General features: G+C 42.7%; 1 protein-coding gene across 2 annotated transcripts in view; it reads left to right on the top strand.

Moving 5' to 3' along the window:
• Positions 1-16,248: 16,248 nt before the first annotated feature.
• Positions 16,249-23,211, top strand: part of LOC133374630 (intelectin-1-like) — a 29,013-nt gene continuing 22,050 nt past the window's right edge. Inside the window, exon 1 of one of the 2 annotated variants that reach the window (XM_061605748.1) lies at positions 16,249-16,283. In XM_061605748.1, the coding sequence (XP_061461732.1) occupies positions 16,264-16,283 (20 nt within the window). In that variant the 5' untranslated portion in view covers positions 16,249-16,263. Of the gene's footprint in view, positions 16,284-20,987; positions 21,067-23,211 lie in introns of those variants that run through there. The other variant, XM_061605747.1, reaches the window with a different exon arrangement.

Below are 23,211 nucleotides of genomic sequence, written 5' to 3'. Positions count from 1 at the left end.
TTTATTTAGTACACTTAAATGCTATTTTTCCTCCAAGGAGCTCAAGGTGGTGAACAAACACTGTTGTCCCTTCCCCCATTATATCCTCACAAGAACCCTGTGAGGTAGGTGAGGCAGAGAGACTGCAGAGTGATAGAAGAGTAGAGTTGGAAGGGTCTTGTGAGGCCATTGAGTCCATCCCCCTGCTGAATGCAGGAATCCAAATTAAATTGTCTGACCCAAGCTGGCCCTGTGAGCTTCATGGCTGAGTGTGGATTTGAGCCCTGGTCTCCCTCACTGAACACTCTAACCACTGCACCACACTGGTTCCCTGGTGCATAATGGTTATTACATTGGGTACCAGGCAAATATGTTTGGGAAGGGGGTTCCAAAACCAGGGCACCACAATGCAACCTTTGGAGGTGGGAGCGCCCAAATGATCATCTAAACACACAGGGAGATGCATATGACCCTGAGACACCTAGACCGGATAGGGAGGCCCTGCTCTCTGTTCCTCTCTCGCACCCTTCCCAAAATGTCACCAGCCAAAATAGGGCCATGCTTCTGGCACCCCTCTCTCTCACAGCAAGGCTCACACACACACACGCCCGATCCTATAGAGTGCGGAAGGGTCTGTCTGCTGCCTCTGTTTATTCTGCAACAGCCCATCCTCAAATTGATTCAAAAGCCAATATGGTCTTTTTGTTAAAGATAAATTGTTGTCGTTGTTATATGGATTTATTATGTTGCTTGATGCGTTTTGGAACATGTTCTTTCCTCAGGAGCTGTGAAGCTGCATTTCCTTGGCTCTGCAAAAGCAATGAGAATTCTTTACCAAAGCCCCACACTGAACACTAGCAGCCTTTGAGTTTGATTTATATTCAGCTGCTGAGGAAGGAATAGATTCCAAAACGCGTCGAGCAACATAATAAATCTATAACTAGCAGCTTGTCTCTCCTCTTTTTGACCTCCATTTGGTGCTTTCCCCCCTTTTTGTTCCTGTTGTTGTTATATGCCTTCAAGTCGATTACGACTTATGGCGACCCTATGAATCTTTTTTGGATATATTCATAGGGTTTTCACGATAAGAGGTATTCAGAGGTGGTTTAACATTGCCTTCCTCTAAGCCTACGGCAGCCGGCATTTCCAGGAGGTCTCCCATCCAAGTGCTAACCAGGCCTGACCCTGCTTAGCTTCTGAGAACAGATAAATTAGAAAAAGATAAATGTCTGGTCATGTGCTATCACAGTTTAAAATATACCTCATCAGCATCCAGGATGTATGAAATGGCAGAGCATGGCACCTTTAAGGTTCGCGCACATGCATTTGCATAGCTGTGTGTTAGAGACAAAATGCATCCATTCATTCTCCACTATGAAAGTTGGTTGCTTGGTTCTTTGCAATTATCTGCAAAATAACGTTTTTAAAAACATATCTTCAAAAAGAATGACAAACGTAGCAACTCACGCTAGAAATGATGAGGAGAAGAAGGCATTTTTGACAAAAGGGAAAACGGGGGACAAAATAGGACGGTGATGTATGAGGGACAGGAACCAGAGAAAGATGACTTATGTCCCTGGTGAGGCTGGAATGTCCTCCGTTTGTAACCTTGGAAAGCTGCTGTCAGTCAGTGTAGGCACTACGGAGGTAGATGGAGCGGTGGCCTGCCTCAGTATTAGTCTGCTCCTAGGTCTGCCATCAGGAGTGCGGAAGGGGAGATGTGAGGCAAACCTTCTCAGTGGTGGTGCCACGGTTACGGAACTCACCAGGGAGGAGAAACATTTGATGAAGACAGCTCGATTTCTGAGGGTGTTTGGGATCTCTGGAGTTTATGAAGGCATGTTTCACTGCTGGCTGTCTCTGTTGAATTTCGTGGTTCGTATTGTTTCAAAAATCTGTTCCATGGGTTGTTTGTCAATACTATTTTGTTGTTATCGTAGTTGGTTGTGTTCCAGTTTGGATGAAATTGTCAAGGGGAAACAGCTTAAAGAAAACGGAGAAAATGGACTTCCGGGAAGGGTGACTTCGCTTGTGCCTGCTTTTGAGACGGGCTCCCGCCTCAAAAGAAGCTTATTCAGATATAAATCAGTCAGAACATTTTTTTTTGACTGATGAAATTTCTCCCGGGCAGGGAGAAACGTAGAGATCAACCTCAAAAGCCTGTTTTTGTTGGGAGGACTGGATTTCATTAATTTATGAGAAAAGGTCCAGCCAGCAATGCCGGACGGACTTCCGAACAAGCTCTATCTGATTAATGCGATACGTTTATCTTTTCTTCAAAGAGAAAACGGACTAACAGGCAAGCACCCTTCTTTCTATTATTTTTTTTACTTGGTTTAAATTGTTGCAGCAAAAAGAGATTTGTCAAATGAATCAGCTTTAAAGAACTTCTGGGTGAGCTATAACTCTTCTCTGTTATTCACGAAATTAACAGCTTATCTCTGTTTCTATTGCAAAAAGCTGTCCTGGAAGTGCATTCTAAAGATATAAACAGAAGAGGGATTTCTATTCCGAGGAACATTATATTGTCTGGGACTATTCTCTTTTTGGTCTATTTTATTTTGACGAATCTGCTTCTTCACTACGCCACTAACTGTTTTGATGCTGGGAACTAAATTTGTTTTGTGTTCTTGAACATAGAGAGATAAGGCAGGCTGCTCTGTTTATACTGTGATGTCATCAAGCCTGGAATATTAACCCAATTGTTGCTGAAATAAGAAGTGGTTCTTCTTTATTTTTGTTTTGTTTTGTTTTCGTGGTTTTAAAAATGGCAATCAAGAAAGTGGCTGAGAATCTGGAAGTAATTATGTTTCAGAAAATAATGGATGAGATTGAGATAACGAAACAAACCCTGCGACAGGGCAGTAAGGAGCTGAAAATTGAACTGAGCAAAATGACACAGGAGCTTAAAGAAATAGGGGATCCTGTGAGAGAGGAGAATGAGATCAGAGATGAGAAAAGAAAAAATAAAGGGAAGATACAAGCCCTGGAGATTGGAACAAATGTGGAATTGGAAAAAGATCTGGAGTTTATGGATATTAGAAATAAAATCTACTGTTTGGAATTTAACGTTATCTCTGAAGAAATTAATGAAGATATTAGAGATAAAGTTATCAATGGCTTGGATAATCTTCTGGACTGGAATGACGTGATGGAGCTTGATATAGAGAAAATTTATGGAATTAACTGCAGCCATGTGACAATGGAAAAACTCTCAAGAGATGAGCCAGTGCATTTTGTAAAAAAGAAGAACACTGATATGACTTTACAACAATATTTCAGCAACTTATTCAGAATTGATGGCAAGAAAATATTTGGGATAGAGGAAATTCCCATCAGACTCTTATTATATGACTATGGCTATGACAGCAAGATTATTATGGAATACTGATAATGGAAGATTGGACACTGAAATTACTGGACTTAACAGGACTATTGAAGATGGAAGATGGAATTAATATGGATAATGGAATAATGGCTATTGAAATTATTGGACCTAACAGATTTTGATGAGATGGATTAATCGATATGTTTATTTGGACTATGGTTATGACAATAAGATTATTATTATTATTAACGAGATGGATTAATCGACATGTTTATTTGGAGAAAAATTGATAGATATATTTCTTAAAGAATTGAAACCTCTCTTTGACTTTTTGTGGAAAGAATAATGTTTATGAGATTTGATGATTAATTAAGATAACTACTGGAGGAAAGTGATTTTATAATATAATTTAAGAGACAGGATTGTTATATATTGTAGACCTACAACTGATTTGATCTGCGACAAATGGGAAGTCAACATTTTATTTTTTTGTTTAATCATTTTTGTTTTGTTTTGTTTTTTGTCTTTGAATGTTTTATGATTTTGTTTTGTATGTTTTATGAAAATTTGAATAAAAATTATTGTAAAAAAAAAAAAACGGAGAAAATGGATGGTCCTTTGGTTATCTTGATCCCAGGCCCTGGAGGGCTTTATAGGCCTGAACCATCCTTCCCCAGCCTGGGGCCCTCCAGATGTTTTGGACTACAACTCCTCTCAGCCCTAACCGGCACAATGGAACCTGTTGCTGAGCTGGGGCATGAACTACGCCTTTTTTTATTTTGCCCAGAAACCTTCAAAAACAGGAGCTTGCAAGTGCTTCCAGGTGTGTCGCTTGAGATGACCGAAACAGGGAGGAAGGGCTGCCGAGAACACGCATGTTTTGCATGCAGAAGGCATGGTTCAGGCATCCCTTCTCCAGGGAAAAGAGTCGCAGGTACACAGACTGGCCAAGCAAGGCCTCCCTCTCTGGGGAATTGTTGCCTGTCAGAGCAGGACACATCAGGGCTCCAAAGGCAGCTTCATATACTCATCGTTTATGTGGGGGGGGGGGTCCCTAGGGCAGCCTTCCCTCATCTGGTGCCCTCCAATATTTTGGACTTCAACTCCCATCTGCCTCAGCCAGCACAACCAACGAGAGTTGTAGTCTAAAACATCTGGAGGGCACCAGGTTGGGGGAGGCTGCCCTAGAGTGCTTCTGTCTTTCTTTCTTTCTCTGTTTACTGATTTGTGGCATTCATACACTGCTCTTTAGCCAAAAAGTAACTCAGACAGGCTTAAAAAACAGTACTACAATTATTCATACTATTTACAATTATTTATACTATTTGTAGCCGCTCAGAAAAATGGAAAGCCGACCGCAGCAGTCCCCAAGGTGGCTCCCCTGGGTGATTCTTACCTGCTCGTCCAAGGTCACAGCCAACTGCTGGAGACCCGATTTCCAGCCAGATTGCAGAGTGAAGAGAAGTGACGAAAGGTCCTTGGACGGTGGACTCTTTCATCACAGAATTACACTTACCTTTTGAAAGGAACAAATACAGGAAATATGGGGACCCAGTTGAGACCTGCCCTTGAACACGAGCACCTTTGAGTTCTCTCCCATTAGTCAATCTGTTTCTTGCTTTTTAGTGCTGTCAGCGCCATCCCAGAAGAGTGACCCAGCCTGCAACAAACGCTGAGGGGGTGAGGAATCCAGAAAACCACTGCAGTAACAAAAGCATCAGTGTCCGCTCACAGAAAAGCCTACGAGGACTTTTTTTGCCTACACCGCAGAATTCCCAGCAAGCAAGAGCCTGGTGGTGAGAGGCTCACGGTGACTTTTGTCCTGGTTTCCTTAAAACCAACCAAATTTAGAAGGGCTCAGTGAACAGTTGAGTGTTCAGGCTTGAGCACATATAAAGCAGATAGACACCATGCAAAATGTAGGATTATGTGCTGCAGAGCTCACCTTAATAAGAACTGCAGCTTTCACTTTAAAAGAAAAAACCAAGTTCCTAGCCCTTATGATTGCAAAGATCAGCCTGGCAGTGTACAGCATCTGGGGGTCTACAGTTGCCACTCACCACATGTGGCAAAATGACTATTCAACTGTGGCAAATTGGTGCTTTACTTCTATCACCAATTTTTTTTAAAATAACAGTTTAAATAAATTTATTTTATATGTGTACCAGTTCCTTCGAAAAGGTGTCCATCCTCTGCCCTTAACAATCACAGATTTGTCCTTGGGTCCTATACATTTTTCTGACTTTGAAAATTACAGAATTGTTTTCAATTCATGCAAGATCCATTTCTCAACTGTCTTAAGAGCTTCTGAGGCACCTCTTTGAGACAGCTGTGATTTCACTTCAAAACACTCAACATTTGAAAGATGATTCAATTACTACGATGTGGACTCATACTTTAAATGAAAATGAGTTCGTGGTTCTAAATAAAGTTATTCCAAAACTCTTCTCAGTTTTTGGTTCAATGTGGCTCTGTGAATCAAGTTTTTTCTGTGGTAAAAATGTTGAAATCAAAATACAGGTCGCAGATATTGGACAAAAATTTGGAGGTGGAGTTGCGATGTATTCTAACTAATTTTATGCCCGATTTCTCTGCACTACTTAATGATATGTAATTTCTCACTAATTTTATCAATAAATAATTCAAAACTTTATTGTGCATTTTTCTACCTTCAAAACACAGTTAATTTTGCCATGTGGCAAAAATGTTAACACATTAGCCATAATTCTGGCAAATATGAAAAAACTCTTGGACACACACTGCTGGGTATAGCATATCCCCCAATGTTTCTCAGATGAAACTAGGGCCACATTTGCAGTGCTACAGGGAATCATTGCCCAGCGCCCAGGACACGTTGCTAATGCTCAGCTACCCCTTCTTTGTGCTATACTTTGTTACTCCACAATGGTCTATATAAGCAATGCTTCCCAAACGTCCCCCCCCCCGGCCACTGAAAATTCCTGATGGTCTTGGTAAACCACTTAATGATTTTTCTGTCTTTGGTAGCAATTGTAAAGCGCTGTGCTGGATGCTGTATGATTTTTAATTGCATTTTTCTTGCTTCTTTTATTTGTTTAATTAATTTGTATGCCGCTTTATACATCAAAAGAAGCCTCTAAGTGGTTTACAGCATAATAAAATTCACTAATAGGCAAAAAACCTTGCGGTTTAAGAATGTACCTATAGCTCACAGATATTTCTACCAAACTTTAAAAAGCAGGGAAATTGGGCAGCTATAGTGAATGCACCAGGGGAGCAGGAGACCTGAACTCCTCTCTGAGATATTGGACTGCCCTACAAAGTTGTCAAAATGCAAACACAATTTGGGTTGGTCTTTCACAGTCCAATCCACTTGCTGTGTAGCTTGGAAGAATTTTGTAACATGTGCCTCTGAGCATATGGTGAGTGGTGGCAACACCTGCCATCTCCACAGAGGGAGAACTATATTTTTGTATGTTTGTTGGTGTTCTTACTTTGCTTCTTTCCTGTGTTACTAATGTTTCTACAGAGAATCTAAACCAGAAAATTTTCCCCCTCCTTATTAATCCTAGAAATCTGTGTCAAATATATTTTTATTAATTTCAAAGCCTTTTTATTGGTCATTGACATGTGATGGTGAAGACAGCCTTTTGTGTTTTATATGGGAGGTTATGTTCTATTATAAAACGGCTGCTTACTGCTGGGGCAGGACCCTGTACCATTTACAAACCCTCTTCAGAAACAGATAGACTGCACACATTTATCAACGCCCCCATTCCATGAACTAGAACCTGAAGAAAGCCAACTTGCCGATTTGTATCTTACCCTTCCTGAGCCTGAAAGAGCAGCTCTTATAAATAGGCTTCACCAACTAATTCTTCGACTCAAGTCCCCTTCTCGGCCACAAGCCTCAGTTACAAAGCCTTCCTTTCTTGGAACAGAGGCCCATGATGATATGCCCCACAACTTCACGGATCGAGACAGTGCGACCTACAATGAAACTCCACTCTTTCAGGCCAACCGGAAGGATAAAGTTAGTCCTCTATCCTCACAAGATCTGAGATATACAGATAGTCCAAGAGCTTTCGTATCACCTGAATCTGAAGTTTATCCAAAACAAAAATACACAACCACCAATGGAGCGATCTTTAAAGATACCACTGGCTACTTAGATCGCATCACTGAATTTAATTGACAATGCTATATTACTCCAAATGATGCTTCTCAGACATTCCCAGATGATTTAAGATCCTATTGTAATACCTCCCCCATACCTAAGTTGCCTAAACACAGCCTCCATTTTTTATCGTGGAATATTGCAGGCTGGAACTCACGAGTCATAGAGCATGAATGGATTACGTATTTGTATAATTTTGATATTATTTTTATGCAAGAAACTTGGATTACTCATAAACCTTTTTTAAATGGTTTTTTCTCTTTAGATCTCCCGGCTACGCCCTCATTGAGTGGCAGAGCAAAAGGGGGCTTGGCTATCTTAGTCTCGACTTCTTTAGATATTAATATTTCCCCTATCCCATCCCTTGATTCCCTTGCGATGGCAGCCCTGATGGAAATTGATGATCTTCCTTTTTTGCTCATTAATGTTTATATGCCTACCTCTATGTCCTGTGCCCTCACAGAATCTATATGGAAATCCTTGGACCAATACATTTTAGATCTTGAGATTAGCTACCCTAATGCAAAAATGATACTCATGGGAGATCTCAATGCAAGGATTGGCCCTAACAACGAGGCACTCCTTGCTTCCAAATTATGGCACGATGAGGAGTGTGATTACTTAGCCTTTCCCTATGATAGAGTGTCGAAGGATCAGAAAATCAACAGAGCGGGGATTTGCCTTGCTCGCTTTGTTGCTAGTCATCATTTAATCATTCTGAATGGTCTCCAAACTATTGATGAATGTGCGGAATACTCATACATTTCCAACTCAGGAAGCAGCGTAATAGATTATGTTTTAGTTTCTCATGACCTAATTAATATGATAGGGAACTTCGCTACTGGAACAAAATTAAACAGCGACCACCTTCCAATTAATTTCTCATGTTATACTCATGAGAACATACGCCTTCCTTCTAATAGCAACATCTTAATAAATTTTCCCGCGTATCATAAGAGATCATTTTGGACAACTTCTGTAGCTGATAATATTGAGAACCATTTGACCTCCTCAAATTTTCAAGATACCAAATCCCTCTTAATGAATACGGATTCCATAGATGCTCTACATAATGCCTATGACAACTTAATTAGATCTTTTAAAAACTTACTACCCTCCCGATCCTCCAACTCTATTCCAAAAAAGGGAAAAACTGATCGTCCCAAATGGTTTGATGAGGAATGTTTGGCCTTGAAATTACAACTGAGATCTATCTATTTAAACTATCGCCAACATCATCTGAATCATCTCCCTCCGGCTTATTATACAACTAAAAGGAATTATAAGGCAGTCATTGCATTTAAAAAAACTCAGGCACTTAAAGAGGAATGGGATCAGCTTATATGTGCTTCTAGATCAGAAAATTTAAATACTTTTTGGTCTATCATAACGAAAGTACTCAAACCAACTTCCTCAGTCCTTTATTCTACCCCTCCCCAAACGTGGGAAGGTTATTTTAAAACCTTATATCAGAGAGCTTGTCTCAATAATTTGATCCCCTTCTCACTTGACCCTCATTTGCTCCCCATCTGGCTGATCGTAAATCAATCTGAAATAAAGGAACTGATCATCAGACTTAAAAAAGGAAAAGCGCCAGGTTCTGATAACATCCCTGCCGAGCTATTACAGAGCTTCCCAGACTGGTGGGCCCCTTTATTAGCTAGGATGTTTACTAAACTTAACGAAACGGGTTGCTTCCCAGCTTCATGGCAAGAAGCTATAGTAATTCCCATATTTAAAAAGGGAAATCGACAAGATCCTTCTAATTACCGTCCCATCAGTCTTCTTTCAACAATAAGTAAACTGTATGCCTTATACTTGAAAAATAAATTACAAGCCTGGATGGATGGGAATAATATTCTTGGCATAGAACAAGTAGGTTTTAGAAGAGACTCTTCAACCTTAGATCATTGTCTCATTTTACACCATTTAGCAGAGAAATATAGCAAGTATAAGAACACTAGCCTTCATGTTGCCTTTGTCAACCTAAAGGCAGCATTTGACTCTATACCTCGTGATAAACTTTGGTATAAATTAATGAATACAACTATTGATAAAAGACTGCTATATTTAATTTATAACCTACATCAGCACACGTCGCTCCAAGTGTCGTACGACAAGGAGGGTGGGTTAACAAACTCCATCCCAACATTTACAGGAGTAAGACAAGGCTGTGTTTTAGCCCCCCTTCTATTTACCCTTTATTTGAATGATCTGAAGGACTCTTGTCTCTCCCACGATTTCCATATTCCTAAAATGGCTGATGTTAGATGTCCCCTGTTGCTTTATGCCGATGATGCGGCACTTTTGTCCTTTTCTAAGATTGGCCTTAAACGGATGATAATGTCATTTATGACTTATTGCACTGAGAACCAATTATCTATAAATTATGGTAAAACTAAGATTCTCGTGTTCTCAAATCAAAGAACTTTACCCGTTTGGACAATTAATGGCCACCATATAGATCAAGTTGCCCATTATAAATACTTAGGCATAACTTTTCACTCTTCTATGAGCTGGTCCTGTCATATAAGAGAGGAAATCTCGAAAGCTAGATACTCTCTTAAGAGTCTTCTCCGCTTCTATTATTATAGAGGGGGCCGATTTGTGCCAGCAATTATCAAATTATTTAATTACAAGATTGTGCCCCAACTCTTATATGGAGCTCCGATTTGGATTCACTCTATGAACTCCACAGTTGAATCGGTCCTCTCTAGCCTATTACGCTGTCTCTTGGGTTTACCTAGATGCATCCCATCAGCGGCAGTTAGACTCGAATGCGGAATTCCATCATTGGACTGTCAGGCCTGGCTAATGACCGTTAATTACTGGGTAAAAATCTCAACTAATATTTCGCCAGGCCTTCTCCTTTTATTTTGGGGAGACTCTAACCCTTCCTCTTGGAATAATAAAATAGAACTGAAACTATTGAAGATAGGTCTATCCAAGGAATATCTGCTCCTTCACTCGCCCAGAGAAGCGGTAACCTTAATTCGTTCCCGCTTAAAGGATATTGACTATCAGCTCTCAATAAACCAGGCCTCGAAAACATGCTCTCCCTTACATTTAAATTTAACTTTTGAATTTGAAAAAATTGCTCCCTATTTTTATTTTCTCATCGTTCCCAAACTACGTATAGCATTCTCTAAAGCGAGATTCAATTCTCTGAACTCGGCAATCCTTGAGGGGCGATTTAGGGGAATACCTTATAATCTCCGTACTTGCCCGTGTTGCCCAGATAGTATTGAGACCCTTCGTCACTGTATTCTTGATTGCCCTTTATATTCTCAGATCCGTTGCAAATTTTTAAACTTTATCTTATCGAACCCGATACATAAATATAAAACTCCTGATGATATAGTTGCTTCTATTTTATCTGGTATAGATAAACGAACCACTATCCAGGTGGCCAAGTTCATATATGCGGCCCAATTAATACGTGCTTCTGTGTAATGTTCCCGTTTCTCCTTATCTATGTATGTATATTGTACACTACTTGTATATCTTAATCGACTGGATTGTATTCTCATTTGGGTCTTTGACCGTAATTAAACTTATCTATCACTCTTGTGGCTGTATAAAAACACAAATACAATAAAAGCAAAATTGCATTTAAAACAATACAAAACATTTTAAAAGATCTTCTTACACATCACATTACTGTAAACCGCCCAAAGAGCTTCGGCTATGGGGCGGTATATAAGTACAATAAATAAATAAATAATCAGTATAAACTAAAACAGCAAACATAGTAATCACAATGATTACTGGCAGATCAAAGCACAAAAATACAACTGAGACAACCATCCCCCATAGGGTTGCCAGGCTCAGGGCCTCAGACTGATCCTGTATCTTTAGAAGAAGTGAAAGTCAGCCAAGTGCAGGTGTTCTTGCAACACTGTAATGGAAAAACCACAAGGTGGAATTCTCCCTTCCCCCTCCACAACTTTTAAAGATACAAAAGACCTTTTGGTTTCCAGGCCCAGCCTCCCAGAGGTCTTCTGTATCTTTAAAAGTTGTGCAGGGGGAAGGGAGAATTCCACCTTGTGGTTTTTCCCATTACATTGTTGCAAGAACACCTGCAATTGGCTGACTTTCTCTTCTCCTAAAGACATAGGATCAGTCTCAGGCCATGGACCTGGCAGCCCTAATCCCCCACCCTTCAAATACACACGTATAGCTCCTGCTTCTGCTGCTACCTCCACAACTTACGCTCTCCCCAAAAGGTGGGGCAAAATTACACACTCCCCACCCCTGGAGCTCCCTCCTCTCACCAGGGAGGACTCACATCCATTCCTCCCACACACAACACCCGTAACAACAGCAGCAACAGGGAGTGACACCATCACCTGAGGATAATCCAAAAAGGGTGATTTGCAGTAGCACTACTTGTGGGTCCAGGCTCACCTACATGGTGGTTTAGTGTGTGTTTGGTGCTACTCACATCTCCTTAAAATTTGCATGGTTCACATGACGTTACTGGCAAACAGAAGCTATCACGCAGTTTCCCTCTGTAAATCCGTACTAACCCAATCCGCTGATAACACAAAAAGGGAAGGAAAAACCATCTCAACTGCACTGCCTGCGCTCCTCCTTGTAGGCCCTTTGCTCCAATGCTTTTAGGTGGGTGTGTCATTCTCCCCTCTCCAAGCCCACTCCCTCCTCCTCCCTTTGTTCATTTTGTTGCCTGGGGGCTGAGAAGCAACTTCCAGCTGCTCTGCAACAATCAGCCCCTATCTAACGTGATTGATCCCAATGTGAATACAAACAGCCTGTTTGTGTAATGAAATCAGGCATATATAGTTTGGGAATTGTAGTATGTAGTGTTAATTTGACACGGTACAGAATGTGTTAACTTGAGATAACATAGAACTAGAAAAACAAAATGCCTAAGGTGCATGCAGATGCTAAATGTTCACTTGATGTTTGATACTTGAATGCTAGCCTACACCATCCCATGTAACAAGATACTGTTCAAGTAGATAATGGCTCACTGGAATGCATCGTGCCAGGGGGAGGTAGGGACAGCATGGTTGAACGCTCAAGGCCAGGACGTTAGCTCAATGCAAGACAATGGAGAAGTTTCGAAAGTTACAAACAATACGGGAGGGGCTGTTTTAGGAGGACTTGAAAGCATATATCACTTGTGACTATGTAATCACGCTTTAGACTGGTTTCCAGGCAGGAGCCGGACAATCTAGTCTCCTTTTGCAAAAGATAATCAATAAAGGTGTTGACTTATTATTTGGTTTCCCATCTGGTGTGTATTTGGAGCTTCCTCCAGATGTAAAGAGCCATTTTTGGTGTAACATTTGCAGCTGGAATTGAGACCTCACTGTGGACAGTGCAAACTGAAAATGGAGGTTAAAAGAGTGTCTTTTATATATATATAAAAAGTGTCTTTTATACCAGCTACGCAGGGCCGGCTCCAGGCATGCCAGGGCCCTTGGGCATCAGCTTGCGCTGGGCCCTGGCGCCCGCGTGTGTGTGTGTGCGTGCGCGTGCTCACGTACACACGCAGCCCCCACCTACCTGCCTGCTGTCTTCTACCATTGCCCTTAACAAAGATGGCGGCTGCGGTTTCCCTAAGGGGATGACACCTCTGCCGCCATGTTTGTTGATGGCACACGTGCGTGCTACATGCATGCATCTCTGTAATCAACTAAGATGACGGCAGAGGCTTCAGTACCTTAGGGAATGGTAAAAGACAGCAGACAGGTAGGTGCGGGGGCATGGAGGGCTGCGGATCGTGGAAGGGGAGTGGAAGGGGAGTGGAGGGGCGGCTGAGGGGCCCCCTGTAGCTCCAGAGGCCGTCGGGCCAGTGCCCCACCCAGCCGCCCTTTAGAACCGGCCCTGGCAGAAATGATTGCGGGTGCAAGGAGAGGAGTTCTGGGTTCTGACAGGGATGGAAGAAAAGGAGTGCTGGTGATCCCACTGGGTCAATGGCCTTCCCCAGGCTGCTCCAGAAAGACCTGCAGGAAGAAGGCCGAAGCCAGGGAGCTCAGGCCAGGGAGCGTGGGGCATCCGTCAGCCTGGCTGAGAGGACTGTGAGGCCTGACGTTTGATACCGTTTCTTTGTTTCAGTATTTTAAAATGGTAAACCGCCTCAGCAGACAGGCAGTGCAGAAATGCAACAAACAAGGGGCTAGTCCTGCAGGGTGGTTATATTAATAGTATCAGTAGCTCCTGTACAAAACTAGTGAGATCCTCCGATATGAATAAATAACACAAAATATTCACATAGCTGCAAATGTCTTGATTTTGCATAGTCTCTAAGGTTGCAAAATCCAGGTTTTCTTGGCACAGAATGTGATTGTCTTGACAAAGACTTTTGGGTTTTTGTTGAAGCCTAGAAGATATTGTTTCTCCAAAATCACCATCAATTCAGTTGCCAACTTTTTTCTTTTTTTACTGACTATGCTCCAGTGCCTCTCAAAAGTTAAGCAATGCGAAACTTTGCCTCACATGAAGATGCAATGATTTTTTGGGGATGGGGAGGGTTTACCGTGTTAAATTTCTAGCTCAGTATTCTCTGGGCTGACTAGCAGCAACCTTTCAGGGTTTTGTTAGGCTCTAAATCCAATAAAGAACTCCAGAATAATAGCTATTGGACTATATTGAGGGATTATTGTACACAGCTCTATGAGTCTTGGACTAATCCCCAAACTGCAGCAGGGGTGCAATGCAACAGGACTACATCTGCAGGGCTGTTGTAAGCCACTTATACTCAGCACAGCCTTTTCCAATCTGCCATATGGGGTTAATGGACTTCATTTGAACCTGAACAGATGCCTGGATGAGTTGGATGAGGGCCAATTGACAAACTAAACGTGTGTGTAGTGATTAGAATGTTGGACTAAGAGGAGGTTTCAAATCCCAATTCATAAAGTTCATTGGGTGACCTTGGGCCAGTCTCTCAGCCTAACCTACCTCACAGGGTTGTTGTGAGGATAAAAGGTGGGGAGGAAGAGAAGCATGCACTCCACCTTGAGCTTCTTGGAGGAAAGCAAATGCAAATGCAAATGGCCTGCCTTCAAGTCGATCCCAACTTATGGTGACCCTTTGAATAGGGTTTTCATGGTCAGCTGTATTCAGAGGTGGTTTTACCATTGCCTTCCTCTGGGGCTGAGAGGCAGTGACTGGCCCGAGGTCACCCAGGGAGCTTCATAGCGGTGTGGGGATTCGAACCCTGGTCTCTCAGGTCGTAGTCCAACACTCTAACCACTAAGCCACACTGAGGAAAGACAGGACATAAATGTTATATTAAAATAAAATAGGGAGACTCTGAAAGAACTGGTGCATAATTTTGAGGCGCTCCTGGATTCATCATTGTCGTTAGAGGCCCAGGTGACCTCAGTGGCAAGGAGCACCTACAGCCAGCTCTGGATGGTTTGTCAGCTGGGCCCTTTGTTAGGCAGGGAGAGCTTGGCCACTGTGGCCCATGCCTTGGATGGTAACCTTATGACTGGACTACGGTGCCACGCTGCAGCTGCAGCGAGTGCAGGTGGTGATGTCTAGGGAGCTGACTGGGATTCCAATATTACAGTCGTGTGAAAAGAACTGAACTGGCTGCTATTAGCTGCAGAGCCACGTTCAAAGTCTTACTATTAACACATAAAGTCTTGCACCTCTTACGACGCTGAAGTTGGTCCCTAGTTCCCAGTTCCTTATTTGCTTGAAAGTTCAAAACACTAAAAAAGAAGAAAAGTTGACAGCTACAGCAACTTCAACCCAAAGTTAACATGTCTCTGAACCCCAAAATATATGTTGGGGTACCCTGTATGATATATTGCTGTGATCGGGGGACTCTCCCCGTCAAGAATAACAATACATTCATGCAATCAAAATCATCAGGCTTCTGATATTATCATACATACATAATGATGTCATAAAACCATAAAAAATAAGTAACTGCGGGTGCTCACCCCAAACTCTGCTCTGGGCCAGGACAGATCATACACCCCACGAAAGGGAAGGGTGTCCTCTACAAGATGCCACTGCTTCCCACCTGGCCCAGAGCTTCTACTGGGCGCAGGGCACGGAGGAGCCTTATTTGGGAGGAAATCTCATTGAATCCAATGGAGCTTGCTTCTGAGTAGACATGTATTGGATTGCAGCCTTAGCCAGCTGCTGGAAACATTTGCAGGGTTTTATTAGGCTCTAAATCCAATAAAGAAGTAAACTCCAATAAAGATAATAGCTTTTGGACTATATTGAGGGGTTATTGTACACAGCTCTATGAGTCTTGGACTAATCCCCAAACTGCAGCAGGGGTGCAATGCAACAGGACTAGGGTTACCAGATCTCCGGTTTTCAGCCATAGTCTCTGTTTTTTGGGGGTCACCTCCGGTTCTCCGGCTAGCACCCCTTGATCTCCAGACTCTTGGCTTCAATTTAAAAAAAAAAAAAAGTTTCTAGGTGGTCTGGTTCCCGAGATATACACCAAAATTTACATCTCTCCCTTTGTCATGGACAGATCACCGCTTGCTGAAGTTTAGACTTTCAGTGGCTTTTCCCCTCTGCAAGGGTGGGGGACCTACTAAATTGGTCCGCCCCTGGAGACTAATGGATCCTGAAGGTTTTCAAAGGGCTCTGGGGGATTTTCTGGCTGATAGGTCTGGCACTCCTGCTGAAGCCCTGGTCGAACTGTGGAATGCGGAGATGACCCGGGCTGTTGACACGATTGCTCCTGCGTGCCCTCTCCTGTGTAGAGCTCATACAGTTCCATGGTATACTCCGGAGCTGAGAGCGATGAAACAAGATAGGAGGCGGCTTGAGCGGAAGTGGAGGCGAACTCCCGATGGATGCAATTATGAGCTGGTAAGTGCTTCCACTAAGCTGTACTCAAGAGCAGTGAGGGTGGCAAAAAAACAACATTTTGCTGCCACCATCAAGTCATCTCTTTGCCGCCCAGCGGAGCTTTTTAGAGTTGTCCGAGGGCTACTGCATTCTGGCCCTCAGGACATAGTAGAGTCATCGGTGACCCGCTGTGATGAGTTTGCTGGACACTTCCAGAATAAGATCTTATGCATCCACCGGGACTTAGACTCCCAGTTTATAGCAGTTGATCCTAGTGAGGTGTCCAGAGCACAGTCTTGTCATGTTTTATTGGATGAGTTTCAGTTGGTTCAGCTCGAGGACGTGGACAAGGTGCTTGGACAGGTGCATGCAACCACTTCGGTACTAGATCCTTGCCCCTCTTGGCTTATAAAAACTAGCAGAGATGGAACAGCTGGCTGGGCCAGGGAAGTGATAAATGCCTCTTTATGAGAGGGAGTGGTCCCTGGTTGTCTGAAAGAGGAGGCAGTGAGACCACTTCTGAAAAAACCTTCCTTGGACCCAGAAAATTTCAACAGCTACAGAGCAGTAGCGAACGTTCCATTCCTGGGCAAGATCTTGGACCGAGTGGTTGTTGGCCAGCTCCAGGCGCTGTTGGATGAAACTGATTATCTAGATCCATTTCGATCGGGTTTTAGGCCCGGTTTTGGCACCGAGACAGCCTTGGTCGCCCTGTATGATGACCTATGTCGGGAGAGGGACGGAGGGAGTGTAACTCTGTTGATTCTCCTTGATCTCTCAGCGGCTTTTGATACCATCGACCATGGTATCCTTCTGGAGAGGCTCGCAGAGTTGGTGGTACTGCTTGGCAGTGGTTCCGCTCCTACCTGGCGGGTCGCCTCAGAAGGTAGTGCTTGGGGAACACTGCTCGACACCGTGGGTTCTCCAATGTGGAGTCCCACAGGGGTCAGTTCTGTCTCCCATGCTTTTCAACATCTACATGAAGCCATTGGGTGCGGTCATCAGGAGTTTTGGAGTGCGTTGTCATCAGTACGCTGATGACACGCAACTCTACTTCTCCTTTTCATCTTCTTCAGGTGAGGCTGTCAATGTGCTGAACCGTTGCCTAGCCGCGATAATGGACTGGATGAGAGCTAACAAACTGAGGCTCAATCCAGACAAGACTGAGATGCTGTTGGTGCGTGGTTTCTCTGATCAGGTGGCAGATATACACCCTGTCCTGGACGGGGTTACACTCCCCCTAAAGGAGCGGGTTCGTAGTCTGGGAGTCTTTTTAGATCCTTCCCTGTCACTTGAGGCTCAAGTAGCCTCGGTGGCACGGAATGCATTCTACCAACTTCAGTTGGTAGCCCAACTACGTCCCTACCTGAGCAGGGAGGACCTCACATCAGTGGTACATGCTCTGGTAACCTCGCAATTGGACTACTGCAATGCGCTCTACGTAGGGCTGCCTCTGAAGACAGTTCGGAAGCTACAGCTTGTGCAAAACGCAGCGGCCAGACTGATAACGTGGACCAAGCGGTCTGAACACATAACACCTGTTCTGGCCCGCTTGCACTGGCTTCCAATATGCTTCCGGGCCAGATTCAAAGTGCTGGTTTTAACCTATAAAGCCTTATACGGCGCGGGACCACAATACCTGCTGGAACGCCTCTCCCGATATGAACCTGCCCGTACACTACATTCTACATCGAAGGCCCTCCTCCGAGTTCCAACTCATAGAGAAGCTCGGAGGGTGATAACTAGAACTAGGGCCTTCTCAGTGGTGGCCCCCGAACTTTGGAACAGTCTCCCTGATGAGGTCCGCTTGGCGCCGACGTTACTGTCTTTCCGGCGCCAAGTCAAAACCTTCCTCTTTTCTAAGGCATTTTAATCTAACTTAATTTAGTTTTAACATGTGTTGTAATTGCTTTTAGTTTTCTTATTCTTTTACATTGTTGTTGTATTTTACTACGGAATTTTTGTATATATTTGCACTTTGTTGTACACCGCCCAGAGAGCTATGCTAGTCGGGCGGTATAAAAATCCAATAAATAAAATAAAATAAAATGTCAACCGCCCCCCGCATGACTGTTAAATCTGTTTTACAGATCTTTAGAACAGCTCCTTGCTCTAACTACAACTCCCATCAGCCCAATCCAGTGGCCATGCTGGCTGGGGCTGATGGGAGTTGTAGTTTAAAAAAGTAACTTTGCCAAGCCCTGGCTCTAACCCCGCCCTTTCAGGATTGTAGCCAATAAATGAAGCCAGGGTTGTGACTTGTTGATCCAGGCATGCCTAGGCTTAATTTCAATTGTGGCTTTGAGATTTTGCAGTTTGCGTAAGTAATATGGCTTAAAGTTTTTTTTCTCTTGTGTGCAAGAGTCAGACCCTGGGCTGTGAAATATGAAAGTATTTAATCCAATACCTGCTTTTCTGGGAGTAAAGCCATGCTAACCCCATGTACCTGGAGTAAACCCCATTGAACTCCATTAGGACTTACTTTTGAGTAGACATGGTTAGGACTGTGCTGTAAATTAATGGGACTTTTGAGTAAACATGGCACAGACTTGTGTTTGTGTTGTAAATCTTTCTCTTCCTCTCCAATCCTATTTTAAAGCAATTAGGCAGGGTTTACCTAGGTATCACAGTTTTTATTATGTACTGATTTTTTAAAAAATGTTCCTCAATGACCCCAGGCACCTGGTTGGCCACTGTGAGAACAGGATGCTGGACTAGATGGGCCACTGGCCTGATCCAGCAGCCTCTTCTTATGTTCTTATGACCAACTGGTTTGACAATAAACTATTATATGGGGTGTATTTTTACACCTGCAAGTGTGTGTGTGTGTGTGTGTGTGTGTGTGTGTGTGTGTGTGTGTGTGTGTATGGAGCCTTTCCAACAACCCTGTGAAGTAGGGCTGGTGATTGGAAACCAAGGCAGCTCACAATAAGAAATAAATCCCTTTAAAAACCAATAACCATAAAACAAGTATAAACAGTTTCAAAACAGCTTAAAGTTGCATGATTCCAAATTTTGGGTTGGGTGAATGAAGTTTATTTATTTATTTATTTATATTATTTGATTTATATCCCGCCCTTCCTTCCAGTAGGAGCCCAGGGCGGCAAACAAAAGCACTAAAAACACTTTAAAAATCACAAAAACAGACTTTAAAATATATTAAAACAAAACATCTTTAAAAACATTTTTAAAAGCTTTAAAAACTTTTTTTAAAAGAAAAAGGTTTAAAAACATATTAAAAAGCAATTCCAACACAGACACAGACTGGGATAAGGTCTCAACTTAAAAGGCTTGTTAAAAGAACAAGTTCCTTATCACTAGAGGGTACAGTTTTCCCTGGTTGAGTAAGCCTCGTTGAATATATTGGGACTTGCTTCTGAGTAAACAAACATAGGATTGCACTAATATCTTTACAGGTTGTGTAAATAATGAACATATTTGATAGTCATGCTTATATAAATATTTTGTCATACTGTGTCCCAATAAGTATCCGATTTCACACTATGGATGTACAATACTTCCTTTACATTTTAAGTATGCCTTGGGGTGGTCATGGTTCTCCATTGTTTTCATCCTGAGGGGCAGATAGGCTGAGAGATGGTGAGTAGCCCATGGTCACCCACTACACTTTATAGCTCATTTCCATTTTGAAAAATTAATTAAAACAATTTACATGCAGGCAAAATTTATTAAGTGGATTCACACAATACGTGTAAAGCACATCCAACTCGCATTTAAAGCGCACGACGTCCCCTAAAGAATCCTGGGAAGTGTCATTTCCCCCTCACAGTTATAGTTCCCACCACCATTAACAAACTACAGTTCCCATGACTCTGGTGGGATTCATGTGCTTCAAATGGGTGTTGAATGTGCTTTAAATGAATGGTGTAGATCTGCCCTAGGTATGATGTGCATTCAAGAGTGAATTGAAAAGAACAATTTTAAAAGATACTTCTTACTCTTACTCATTTCTCAGACCTCTTTCTGAAGTGAAGGGTCAAATCTGTAAAGATGTTTGGAGCAGCCATGTTAAAAGATAAGGGCAGGGCATTCCAGGCAGGGGGTTGCCAACCCTGCTTGGATATGGATGTCTTTGCAGAGGATCCCTAGTCAAGCTTTACCAACAGCACAATCCAAACTATATCTACTCAGAAGTAAGTCCTGTTGAGTTCTATAGGGATTAATCCCTTAGTAAGCGTGTTTAGAATTGTAGCCTTCAGGAGCATCCATCTTTACTCCCCAATGCTCCCATCTAACATCTCCACAACACTAGGCTGCTTTGTCCCTGCAGTGGCCTTCTGGTGACTGGCCTGGCCTGAGGGCACTTAAACCCTTCTTGCCGAAAGCAAGTAGGCTAGATTAAATGTTCCCTACCCAGGCTCCATCTTTTAGCTAAGATTTCTATTTTAATTTCCAATCAGATTTTTTTAAATTGTATGCTCCAAGCAACTGTGATTGATGCTAAATGTATCATGCTTAGTGACATCACTCGGGCCCGCCCCTCAAATCTCAGGTTTTGGGATGCTTCTGACCTGGCAACCCTAAACAGGACTACATCTGCAGGGTTGTTGTAAGCCGCTTATTCTCAGCACAGCCTTTTCCAATCTGCCATATGGGGTTAATGGACTTCATTTGAACCTGAACGGATGCCTGGATCATAATAAAAGATAGATACAGCATCAGATAACAGTTTAATAAAGAAGGTCATCTTGGGGACAGCAATGATTGACAGTATGGTCAAACTCCCAGAAAAGGAGAAACAAGAGAAGGTAAAAACCACAGGATTCACCACAAAAAGGGGAAGGTTGGTGTAATTTTGGATAAACCATCTATGTAGACGGGCAGATTCTTCTTGGAAGAGGGGTATGTTCTAAGGGGAGTAAGACCCAATCAATGTAGAAAGATTAGCATTAAATTAATAGTTAATTAGCAGGGCAGGGGTTTACTGGGAATGGGGGGGAGAGTCTTTAAGTGGGAACCTGGGGACAGCTCAGGGCTGTTAGCCTACTCTGAAACCCAGAGACACGTGTCGTCCAGTCAGGGAAGGAGAGGTGCCCAAGGATCCTTGTTGTCTTTTAGTGTTTGTGAGTATTAAGTTTACTTTGCTTGCTGAAGAGTGTGGAGAGTGTGTTTGCTTCTATTTCTCCTGTTATCAATACAATTCTTCCAAAAGATCAGTCTTGCTTTGGGTTCCTACTTTTGCTGGGTTTTAAGGAGGGAGGATATTTGCAGATGGAGTGGATGTAGGAGTGATGGTAGTCAAATCTTTATTGCAGCTTTTAGCCATAAGCCATATGCGCATATGAATAAAAATATTATTAAAAGGTAATAAAATGAAAAGGAACATCTGTTGGCTGTTCCTGGCCGGAGGATTCTTTAGCAAAAATCACTCTCAACTTTTGAGCGGCCAGCGCAAAATTAGCGACTGCGAGGGTCACTGAATTAAAATTGTCAGATAAAAGCACGTTAACCATCTCTCCATCAGGGCAAGGTGCTAAAGAATCTAAAAAATATAGTAAAAACTTACATCTAGGGTTTTCATAGAGTGGGCAGTGAAGTAAGTAATGGGCTAAATCCTCTATTGCCTTACAACCATAAATACATTGGTGTTGAGCCACTGGGATGCCACTATATCGTCCTTCTAAATAGGCAGTAGGCATGGCTTGAAAACGGAGGGCAGTAAATGCTCTTCTGATAGTGGCTCTGTCAAGCGTGTCAAGATAGTTGGACATAAAATGGTCAAGTTTAAAGGAGGGATACCATAATGAAAAGGGGCTGTCACTATGGACATCCGATCTTGACAGGCATCGCTATCGAAAATCCAATTACAGAGGGCAACTCTGTTTAGTTCTTCCATTTTGGCTTGGGAAAGGTCGTAATTAGAAAGTATCACCTGGCATTCTGCTGCCCATCCACCAGACTGTAGTTGTTCATGCCAGCATTGCTTAACCAAGGCTGAATCATTCATACTGAAGATTCTAAGCCAGTAACGTATATAGGCTAGATCAATGCGTATATGGGCTAGATAGTAGGAGTATAAAGGCACCTCGATATTACAATACCTGTAGTCACTGCTAGTAGAACCAAATACATAAGTAGTGGGGTTATGCTTCTGTATTTTATTGTTGGGTCTTATTAGGAATTATAAGGGTGTGTCAATTTATTGTACATTTCTTAAAATGTTTTGTTAACTTGTTGACTATTTGAATTTATTTTCTAACAGTGAATTGTGTAACTTTTTTCATGTTGTGAGCTGCCTTGAGCATAGATTGCTATGGAAAGGCGGTATACAAATAAACAGTGATGATGATGATGATAAGTACTGGGACTGGGCTTGTAAGCATAAGAACCAATAGACCAGTCTCTGTTGGCATCCTTGTGCCTGGAAGACCCCCCCCCAAACTTTGCAACACCAAGCCACATTCAAGGTCTTGCTATTAGCACATGAATCCTTGCACCACTTGGGGACAAGATCATTGAGATTATCAGAGGAGACTCTGCTGACCATCCTGTGCCGCTGACCAGGTGCTGCTGACTATGGATGGGCAACGTCAAAGCTCCTCCCTGCTCTCCTTTTTATGGGTGGTATTCAATGCTAGTCCTACTCGGAATAGACCCATTGAAGTTAATAGGCATGGCTCACTTAGGTTCATTAATCTCAATGGGTCTACTCTAAGTAGGAGTTACTTGAATACAACCCCATGACTCTTAACCCCAGCACTTAAATAGAGGACACCTTCAAAACAGAGGAGTGCCCTCTGTAAAGTAGGACACATGGCCACTCTCACAACAACTATGATTGGCGACAACAGCAATCTTCCTAGCTTTCCTTCTTCTGCTCTTTACCAAATGCAGGATTTGGCACTTGGGACTCCTCAACAAATATCACCCATCCCACAAGAACTGAAAACTGAACTTACAGCCTGGCAGTGGGTGCATCATTGGCTGG

The sequence above is a fragment of the Rhineura floridana genome, chromosome 22 (genome assembly GCF_030035675.1).
Source record: "Rhineura floridana isolate rRhiFlo1 chromosome 22, rRhiFlo1.hap2, whole genome shotgun sequence".
Lineage (NCBI taxonomy): Eukaryota > Metazoa > Chordata > Lepidosauria > Squamata > Rhineuridae > Rhineura > Rhineura floridana.
The sequence above is the reverse complement of the archived record's forward strand: the minus strand, read 5'-3'. Positions and strand labels throughout refer to the sequence as shown.